Below are 11,317 nucleotides of genomic sequence, written 5' to 3'. Positions count from 1 at the left end.
GTTATGGAGATCTGGCAGGATGGCTTGGCCAGCTCTTTTGGCAATAGTTTCTGCAACTACTGGAGACCATATAAACCAAGGGAGGCAAAGCAGCTAGGCCAGGAACCCAGAGACTAAAACATTCAGCACGTCTCCACAACACACTGAGCACGGGTTGAGGTCACACTAGCTGCTTGCTGAGGGGTGAGGTTTTGACTTCTCTCTCACCTCTGTGGGGTCACCTGTGCTTCAGCCAGCTCCTTGGTCTGCAGACGTATGCATTGTTTATTTGCTCAGATTACCTAACAATGAGAAATGCCTGTAAAAAGAGGGGACGCTTTAATGATTTCTTGCAGCATTCAACTGCAAAAAGACATTTGCTTACCAGCCAAAAAAACCCTGACAAAGTAGTGATTTGACCTACCCAGCTGGTGAACAGCCCCGTCATTCCTCCTGATAAGCCAGACTCTCTCCACTGCCTCTGCCATAGTCTCAATAGTCTGAAAGTCAACAAGCCTGAGCAGCTCTGCAGTGCTCCCTTCCTATCTTTTCCCTCCCCGTTCCCTGCCATTTCCTCCCAGGTACCACATCAGGCGCAGTAGGGCAGAGAAGTGCCTTCCCACCCAGCTCTCCTGCAGGATCTGGGGAGTCACAACCACCTTGGACCACGAGCTTATCTGGAACCTCTCCCCAGCCTCCCTCCCACCACTGAATCATTTCCCCCTTTCACGTCTCATTGCAGAAGTGCTCTTTTCTCATTAGTGTATGCGTGACTCTCTCAGTAAACCATTTTGTTATATGATGTATGAAGGATCATGTCTCAAACCACATTTTACTGTATATTTAAGTGCATGTTTTGCTGATTTACTGCTGTTCTAGAGAACATCTCCTTTTCTTAGCAGGGCAGGTCCGTAAAGGATGTATCAGCTCTGACTAATGATTATTAGTACATCCCAAGGTTATGTACTACAATCAAATAATGTGCAGAAGGGAAGAGAGGCTCCAGCTTACTAGGCTAAGGACAAAGATCACAGATAGTCTCTTTGAATCTTCAGATTGCAATATCCATTACAGATTGCCACCTTCTAATGTCAAAGCATAATTTGTTGTTCAGAAAATGTGTCCCTATTTCAAAGGCAAGTCAAAGATCAGACTTGCTGTATATCACTGCACGCTGATGTACATTAGGAAGTGGTGTCCAGGTACCAAGGACATTATGCTGTTGGTATAGAGGGAAACACAGAAGATATGACTTGCTGATCTTTATTATGCAAACACGTGGCTCAAAGTGGAAAAATATTTAACCCAGTCAAGTAAAATGTCACCAGTAATTCCCAAAGCTTAATGTAGCACAAACACTACATGTCAGACAAGTTAACTGCGATCTTCTATGCTGTTAATAGACATGGCAGGCAGACCAACCCTTTGTGCTGAAATTTGCCGGGAAGGGTTAAAGATACAACAACAAATAAGAGAAACTCTCCTGTGGGGAAAGCATAGCTTGTTCCTTTCATACACCCGGACAATGAAGTGGGCAGTATGGCACGCAGAAACTCTGGCATAACTCGCTAGCTCTTGGCCAAGCAAGCACCGAGTGTTTGGTTTCCAGCCTTACTGTAGATGCGACTGGCACTTGGACTACTGCAAGGTGTATGTGTACAGTGCACAAGAGAAGGCAAATATACTCACACGCTGGTTTCTAGACTTTAAAAAAGGGTTTTATGAAAGCTTCTCACGCATATTGTTTCAAAAAAGAAAGAAATTAAAATAAGACTGTGATTGCCACCTTATGTATATTTCCTATTTATTTCTACGAGAGGTAAAAGTGACCTAGAAAAATGCTGGTGCAGGCTTTCATGCTCACTCCTGTGACAGTCTGCGCACCCCGCTAATGAGAACATTTTCCACTTCCAGCATCTAGCGCAGCGGGGCTCTGATCTGGGCTGTAACTCCTCACGCTACTGCAGTAAAAATAACAGAGTACCTGCTTGACTCTTGCTTCACTCGGACGTTTGATCTGTGTAAGCTCTTCTGCCGTTTGAAGCAAGCCAGTTACCGGGTGCACACACACAGGATTAGGGATGAACCTCAAAAAACACAGTCCCGCATGCCCTGAGCGACCTGTGAGGAGAGAAGCAGCGCGCTGGTCAAGGTGTGACGGTGAGGACGGGCCATAGCGAGGCGCTTGTTCCCGCCAGGGGGCAGCCTTGTCCCGCCGATGGCGGCGGCTCCCCCGGCCCGGCCCCGCCGCCCGCTGCCCCCGCCGCCGCCATCTTCTGGCCGCCGGCACCGAGCCCCTGGCGCCTCCCCGGGGCTCAGCGCTGCTAAAGCGGGCACAGGATGAATTTGAGGGCACAAATTCATTCCTAGAGACCGAGAGCCCAGGCTGAGCCCCCCGCCTCCGTCATGTCCTGACCCGCCGACACAAGAATAAGGCCCCCGACAACCCTCAGCCCAAGCCCGTCTCTTCGCTTCAGGTCGAAGTATGGGCTTGACTCTTGATTTTTTATAGCACCACTATCATGATTTTTAAGCTATAATATGCGCGAGAGATGAATAGCACACTTAGTGGATTTATTTGGCACGGCCTGTTAATTCTTTCTGGAGCAAATTAATAATAATTCTCATCTGTCAGCGTGAATTTAATGCAGGCTAAAAAGTCATGGGAAGTTTTCTTCAGATGGAAGTCCATTCAAAACAGAACAAAAAAGATGACTGAGAAAAAAAGCTTAATAAAGACTTTTTTAAACGAAAACCACTCAAGGCTTGACTGTTAATCAAAAGAACATTACTTACCTTACTCAGCATCGCTGGAACCAGAAGCTGCCAAAAGGTTTTAAAAAGGCACCCTTTTGTCTTTCTTTACAGTCATAATTTATAAAAGAGTTCAGCTGAATTATTGGCTATAAATACTCTTTTCTCTCTGCTAATGTATTGTGCTTCTGGGATTTTGTTCAGAGCAAACATTTTGTTACTAAGACAATAAACCCCTAAATTTGGGCTTCTGAAAAAATTTCAAATGCGTTCCCAAACAGCAGCTATGCAAACAACACTGCGATACCATCTTAACGAACTAAATTGTGAATATTTGCACTGATATTGAAAAATGCATTGAAATTTCTCGCAAAATTTAATTTTTAAATACAGAAAGCTGCTGCTTGCAGTACACTGGGGCATATTTATTTATAAGTCCAAGCTAAAAATTCAAATGGGATGAATTACCAGAGAGTTTGCTGCCAAAAATAATAGCTAGACAAGCACAACTTACTATAGACATGCAAAATTTTAAATTACAGAACATACAGGGTAGTGGTTTAATACACATACTGTTACACTGGGAGAGTGTTTTTTCTACATGCAATATGCACCTTACTTTAAAAAAAAAAAAAAAAGTTACCTAAAAATCTGCCCAGGAATGGTACCAGTAAGATTTGAATGTTGCTGTTTTTAGAACAATGCCCTGTTAGATACTTTAAATGAGATTATTTGGGCACGTTTATATATGACTGTATAACAACACACAGCTCTTTATGCCCTTCGTAAGTGGAGAGGCTACGTGTTAGCGCCGTGCATCACAAATACACGCTGCCCGATCTGAACCATGATCAGGTCAAGACTCCACAGCCTGCAGCACTCATGTTCCGCTGACTCACAAACACCTCATGTATCACAGCTCCGCGATGGTTTTACATTGGGAAGGGCCAGAAGGAGAGGAGTTTGTAAACACAGGGTGGCACAAATACGAGCGTGCTGGGGAAGTACTGCTCCCACGTTGCTGTTAATGGGGCTGTGGGATTTGACTCCGGCTTGGAGAAAGAGCCGTGCTCGATGCTTGTAGGCAGCTGAGCTGAAAAGACACAGACTTCCCACGTTAACACTCCATGAGCTGCATCAGAGTTACTGTATTAGCTGGCTGAAATTGTCATACTCTTATTTTTAGTACACTATTATGCCTCTGGGATATATTTTATTTATCGAGGAATTGGACCTAAACAGAGATGTTATACCATTTTCCTAAAGGGCACTTCAGACAACTCTGCGAGTACTTGAAAGGCTGTACACGTGTTCTGGAGAAGGGCAGAGTGAATGCATCAGCCAATACTGTACATGCATCTGAGTACTGAGCCACTATTTGGAAATCACAGTTTATTTTTCAGACAATCTGAAACAGAAATATATAAAATATTTCACTGGAAATAAAAGGTTCTTTGTAATTGTTATAAATATTGAGTTCCTCCTGAAATTATTATAATTTAAAGCAACACCATGAAACAGAGCAGGCAACAGTTTGCTGAAGATCTTGGCAAAACATATCACACCAGAATTGATACATACATTTTACATGCTGCCATCAGCACCAACGCTGGGTGGAGGCTTTGGCTCTGGGGCATCAATGCAGACTCGAATCCCGCTCCGCAGTGCTACGTTGCATCGGACAGCTAAGAACGCAGAGGAGGGTTAGACTCTGCTCTTGGAAAAGCGTTATCTTGACTCTGGATTTTTTTCCTAGAGAATTCTTTGATCCCCGACTGAGATGCAGTTTTTCCAGAATCCCTTAGCTTTAGCAGCTATATATACAGCCTAGATTACCACCAAGGCTAAAGGAAACCATCAGCAAAGGTAGGACTGCCTGATGGAGCAGCAGTGACCGTGATAGATCCGACAGCCAGCTGCAGGCCCACATGCGTGGTGGCACCATGGCACAGGGGAGCAGCAAGTCCTGATGAAGAACATAGGAATAGGAATTTGTGTGTCTAAAGTTCTTCAGTGTCAGGTTGAAGATAGGGGAAAAAAAGACATTTTACTGCAGATGTCATCAAGCACTGCTGGTGAGAAACAGAACTACATGGGGAAGGCCCCAGGAAATGAGAGACAATTTTGGAACACCGGGTATGGGCTGTGCAGCAGACAAAGGACGCTGATTGGGAAGGACTGCAGTCACAATGCGAAGGAACGGACAGAGCAGAGACCTGTAAAAGCTTTTGTCAATAGAATTTCATACCCAATTATTGTCACGGGACTCTCAAATTTTATTTTCCACAATTCCTCTGGCAAAAGGCCAGTTCTCACATGACCTCCATAATTTTTTAAATCGTATCAATGAAATCATCTTTCCTTCAAGGCAGCCCATTTTCTTCCTGTTAAGAGTTGATTTCCTTAAGAATTTGGAAGCATTTCATAAGAAAACTGACCATAAATAGTAATTTTTCCTCTTACAGAGATGAACATCTGCATACTGACATCTGTAAGCCTTTGATTTCATTACAATTATACTCACTGGAGACCACCCATGGCTGATGCTGTCCAGAGAGGGTTTTTTCTTCTTCACTGGGTGAAAAATGGTTTTGCCAGGTGGCACCTCTGAACACAGGTAAAGAGCAGACAATATGCACCAGCACAGGATGCCTTGGAGACAGACGGCCTCTTCTGTGTGCTGCGGCTGCTAAGTACTGGCTGCCTCTCTGAGCAGGGATAACGAGTTCCTAATCTCTTGCTTGCTTCCAGTCTGGGCTAGCAACACAGAGCCAGAGCTGATTTGGACCTGCCAGATATGTTAACAGTTAAATAGGTTATTTTAATAGCCATGTTGTTCTCCTTGATTATATTGCTTTTCAGTAAGAGTTTGCACTGACTTTTTTTTTTTTTCTTTCTTTTTTTTTTTTTTTTTTCTCTTAGGTGGGCTGAGCCCAGCTTCAGGAGAAATACTGAAATCTAGGAACAGTACTTTACTTAGGAAATGCTGATGTTGGGATCAACTCAGTGGGGCTCTTTTCTGCACAATGATGACAAAGACCTTCAGTCTACCTGCCCTCCATGCCCAAAACAGCAGTCAGCAGGGTAGGTGGCAGGGAACAGAGTGTGATTCAAGAGCAGTTACTGCTCATTTCGTTGTCAGTCTTATAGGTCACTGGCTGGCAGAAATCTCTACAGAAATGCATCTAAAAATATTTTGAAAACTTGGCCTCCACTGATGAGAAAATTAAGTGGTGACTCATGCTCCCATCAGCTCCAGACTTGATTACTGCAATTTGATGGACTGAGAAGCCGATATTCCACTGAGACTGCAATTTGCTTAGGGGAGCAGCTGAGAGGCCTCATTGGCACCAATTGCTTCCAACACATCTCTCTTGTCCTTTTAATCACTAGCAAATTTAATTTCACTTCTCACTGAAGATCTCACTCTCCACCTTTCTGGCAAAAGAACAATTTAGAGGCTGATTTTGTGACCTCTGCTACAGCTCTACATGCCAGCATGAAGCAGACCTGCCTGTAGCAATGCGTCGCACCTCTATTTCCTGGCGTTTCCTTTTCTACTCCTGCAAATCTACACCCACTGGATAGTACGTGTCCCTACTACTCATGATTACTTACCATCAGGTAGGGTGTTCTCTGCTGAATGAGAATTGTAGAGTAACTGTACATAAAAATTTCAAAAAAATGAATTCAAAATGCCTCCTCAAAAGAGCTCACAGTCTAACGATTGCAAGTGATACGTGGTTCACAAAAGAAAACTGCAAAGAGGAGACAATCTCCCTCTTCAGACATTGTGCCAGTCAGATGCCGTACCTTTGGTCTGGGAGACTGGGGCTACCCGTGGAAATAGGGACAAAAGAGATTAGGTTTGTTACATGCTGGAAAGAGCAGGCCATCAAATATAAAATATAAAATACTCTTTATTTAACTCTCTTCATAGGCTACATTATCACAGAGCATTGTTAGGCAGGGCTTTTCAAACAGCTTCCCTTGGAAGCCTACTCCACAGCTTAACAGCCTTTTCATTGGAGATGTGCAAGTGAAACCAAGGACAGAATTTAGTCTCTTGTCTATTTAACGTGTTTGCAAAGGTCTCTGTGTGCTCTGGCACTTTATAATAATAGTAATATAAACACATTTGGATTATAACAGAATGGTGAAACCGTGATTTAGCCTCTTACTGTGTTGTAATTCCCAAATGCATCAACATCTATTTAAGTGCAAAATAGTCCACAGTTTACAAATACAATGCTGTGATCATCTGCTCTAAAGGTATAAGAATACGATTCAATACAAAAGACGATTCGGTGTCTGAAATTTCATTTTTAATGTCAGAATAACAGCAAAAAAAAAAAAAAAGAGTCTCTTTCTCCATATGCAAACTGGCAAAAAATATATACCAGGGACTTGGTCCTTTCTAGTATTTCTACATATGTAACTGCTCATATTTTATGCACGTATGCACTTACACATAAATAAAAGTGCTTGCAGACAGACAATATTTCATCTTTCCTTCTAACCTCCTGCTGTCGAGATATTTTCACAGAAAACCATACACAAATAAAAGTTCCTCTTTCTCTGACTGCTAGTATAACTGAGGGGACTACTTCTGTAAAACCAAACTGCTAGATTACTCTCCTTTTGGTCCATGAACAAGCACAACTGCCCAGCTTCTGCTGAGACTGTGGCTCTTCTGTCATATAACCTATTCACACGAGCTAAAGGATATATAAGAAGAATTACAACCAGAAAATAAAGATCTTGCTTTTAAATATGTAAAAAATGATTTATCTTGGACCTATTACTGGGGTCATCATAAGCTTCTCAATTTACTGCACAAAAGGGAAAATTAAATGTTTGAATAACTCAACACAAGGTGCCAAGATTCCCTGTGAACTCTGAAGTGCTGTTTTATTGTCTTTTTTTTTTTTTTTTTAGCTCTGATAATGTTAAACAGGATTACAGATATGTAAATTTAAGTATTAATGATCAAGAAAATCCGTATGTTTTATAATCAAAGTCCTCATTTGTCACCAGTTTTGCCTGGTTATGTTCTATACCAGATCTCTCTGTTAAATTTAAGGCTAAAAAAAAAAAAAAACAAAAAACCACGTTTCTAACTCTCTACTGAACAATTGTTGGAACTCAATGAATTAACTTCCATTTGATTATAATTTACAGTATTCTGAGAACTTTCTTTCCCCAAGTTTAGTTCATAAAATATTTCAGTACAGATCACAGATTTTTTTAAAGGACAAGCAAACAATTTAAAAGCTTACTCACAAAAACAAACAAACAAAAAACAAAACAAAAGGTAATAGAGGTAAAATGTTGACCTCAATAAGTAATTGTATCTTGTTTTCCTCTTTGCAAAATTAAATTCAAAATCATTCTGTTTATTAAGGACATACCAGCATAGCAAGTCAGAAAACAAACATCTTAATAGTCTTTAAACATAACAGAATTGATATGCATTAATAAAGTTTCATTAAGTATGGATTTAATACATGTATTTCAGTTTTGCTTCATATTCCCTTTAGATCAACACCTCCAACATTCATACACAACATTTACGTTGCCCCAAGCAAAAATGACTTTGTAAAGGCTTTAACAGAACTCCACCTTAAAACAGTCTGAAATATTCTTAAATGCAGAAAGTATGTAACAAAGAAAGAATGTTTTCAGTGGAATCTAAGCAAGTTGTTGGATGTACTGAAAGTATGAGATTCAGTACACAGAGGTAGCTCAGTAAGGGTAGCTGCAGTGTTCTGACTATTTAGTGCCAACACAACCACACTAAATTACTGTATGCTTGAACTTGTCCTGTATATTAAAAAAAAAAAAAAGTCACTCTTCCTGGGACTGTTGCTTTGCCATTCAAAACCAATGGAAAGAGACATTAATTTCAGTGGGATTAAGTCCTTACAACATTCTGGATGTTCAGGTTTATAGCAAACAAAAAGGAGCTGTCCTGAGTCTGGACTCTGCTGCAAGGAGAGTTTTTAAGCACAGACAAAGGAGTTTTTAAGAAAGGGCCCAGGAACGTGCATGTTACTCTCTCCCTCTCTCGTTACCTCCCAGGTTAGCCGGTTGGTGGATCTGACTGCCATCTAGGGACATACTAATCCAAACTGTGAGCTCACTGCCTGCTGTCCTTTGCATTACTGGCTAGTGAGAAGAGAGCACAGCCCTAGAGGACACTGGGGGTGTCTCTCAGCCCTCCCACATACTCAGTGTGCAGAGTTTGATTCCTCTCCAGGGAATGGCAAGAATTCAGCTTATTACCACATCACGTACCTTTGTTATGTGGTTGTTTTATCAGTGACGACAATTTTGAATAAGGTGACAGTGTTGGCTCCTGATAGTTTCTCATACAGATGGCAACAGAGCAGTCTTGCACTGACAGACCATCAGGTAAAGCACTGATGATTGGTACCAGACTGCTTTCCTGTTATTCACGGGAATACCAGACTAGAAAAAACACACTAGGTAAACCAAAGATGATTTGTTTTTCAGTAAGGCAAAAGGATATGAATTTCACATGCCTATTCTCATTAAAAAAAAAAAAAAAAAAAGACCTTTAGCTTGCATAAATGCCTATAGCCCTACCAGAGCTATAATAATTTACATCTGCTAAAGATCGGCTCAGTCGCATTTGCTGCAATGTTACCTGTGACACACATGATGTTTCTGCACTTACATTGATCTGTGTTTGACCAATTTCTTTCATTCCTTTTAATGTTTTAACCCACAATTGCCAGCACAGCTTTTGCAGATAGGAACCCTCAGAGTCTAGTGTAGAGTTCTCTTCTGAAATCTCAGTCTCTCAGGCAAAATGCAGTGCTGGCTAGGTGCTTAAAACATATGCCTGTGTTCCCATCTCTTCAACTCTCACATTAGAAATAGTATTTTGTATATGTTTTATATAGTTTCACTAAAAAAGGTAACATTTGATTTTCTAAAAAGTTGTGACTGATTGTCAAATTAGCTAAGATAGTGTTCCTGTTACTGTAAGGATCTTTTTAATTGGCAACAGAAAATAATTGTCAACTCTTATCCTCACAAACTATTATTCATTACCAATGCAGCAATACAGAAAACATAGCTTGGCTTACTACAGTAAAGACTTTGCTTCAATATTAACATCCTAAATTCTGTCACTGTAGATCTCTGTGCATTGCACCAGGGGAAGAAAAACAAAAACAACAACAACAAAAATAAAAAAAAAAAAGAAAAAAAGAAAGAAAAAAACAAAAATGTGTTCTTCAGGGGTAAATTATAAAAGATCTCCTAGCTGCAAACACAAATATTTCACTCATAACCCAAGCACCAGACCATTTCTTTGAAGAAGCTTATGAGGCATTTAAGATATACAATGGCACAATATCATACAATGGAATTGAAAGAATTTTCTTGAGATACCATTAACTTTGAAGGAATGTCTAGACAACTGTGTCAACAAATGCAAATAATTCATGCTTCTCAGCTTCTATCCAATAGATGGCCCCATGCTGAGTATACACAAACTCAGAAGAAAAAGGCATGTCACAGTCATATGACTAGGGAGTGTAACAGAATCACACAGGAATTCAAGTCAATCTTGAAAAAAAACCTTCAAGAAAGCTCTTCTCCAGGGTAAGCCAGCAGTGGGATAGGCTTCTGGTCATTTTGGCTAGTTTAAAACAGAAACTTACAGCTATGGGACCCTGGCATCAAAGCAGGGGTAATGGAAGGAACAGCTGCTAGTCATGACCTCTTCATTTCACTCTGTTAGAAAAATAAAAACTAAAGGACTCCAAAATACTGTACAACTTCTTGCAGTAACCAACAAAGTGGCTTCTGGAAACAATGCTTTTGCCAAAAATGCATCTGTAAGGCACTTAACAGGTATCGTTTTAATATATATATATATATATATATATATATAATATATGTATATATAAAAATAAAATATGCACTGAAGCAACATTCACAAATACCCAGTTGTCTCAATTGTCTGTGTGTACAGTATAGTACATATATACATTCACTGTGACACAGGCCATCTCCATCATTATACCTTCACAGGTACTTTGGGCTGCCTGGTTAACTTCAGTGCCTGTGAACAGGGAAAGAAAAAAAAACATCACTTTTTTTATATTAAAAGAAGATCAACAGTACATGACAAGCTTTTTATTGAGGGTTGACAAAATGCTCCATGTACTTCTGGGATGGTAAGTTATCAGCATGCAGCTAATAGGCCACTCTATTTTGATGTTCTTTTTATCTCTGATAGCCCATCACAACCTCCTCATATACAGACAGACATAACAGAGGAACCTTAAGGAATACGGCTACATTGGCAGTGAAGGAAGCTGGGGTGGGTCTCAGATGTCTTTTAGAAAGCAACTGTTGGGACCCCAGTCAAGAAACCACCTGTGGCATGGATACAAGAGCTTCTGAGCTACTCAGGGTAAAGACTGTGATGAGAACTTCTGCAAACACTTTTTTGGTCCTTGGCCTCTTTCCATGTGGCTCAAAGCCTGCTCACAGCATAGTCACTGTAACAGTGGTGGATGTCATGCACCTTGGGTGTTTACACCTT

At 40.8% G+C, this 11,317-nt stretch overlaps 1 protein-coding gene across 1 annotated transcript in view; it reads right to left on the bottom strand.

The window, feature by feature from the left end:
- Nucleotides 1-8,099: 8,099 nt before the first annotated feature.
- Nucleotides 8,100-11,317, bottom strand: part of LOC116488959 (sodium/bile acid cotransporter 7) — a 48,824-nt gene continuing 45,606 nt past the window's right edge. Inside the window, exon 7 of the mRNA XM_032186966.1 lies at nt 8,100-10,831. Coding sequence (XP_032042857.1) covers nt 10,787-10,831 — 45 coding nt within the window. The 3' untranslated portion in view covers nt 8,100-10,786. The remainder of the gene's footprint in view (nt 10,832-11,317) is intronic.

The sequence above is a fragment of the Aythya fuligula genome, chromosome 4 (assembly GCF_009819795.1).
Source record: "Aythya fuligula isolate bAytFul2 chromosome 4, bAytFul2.pri, whole genome shotgun sequence".
NCBI lineage: Eukaryota > Metazoa > Chordata > Aves > Anseriformes > Anatidae > Aythya > Aythya fuligula.
This window is presented reverse-complemented; position numbering and strand designations above follow the sequence as displayed.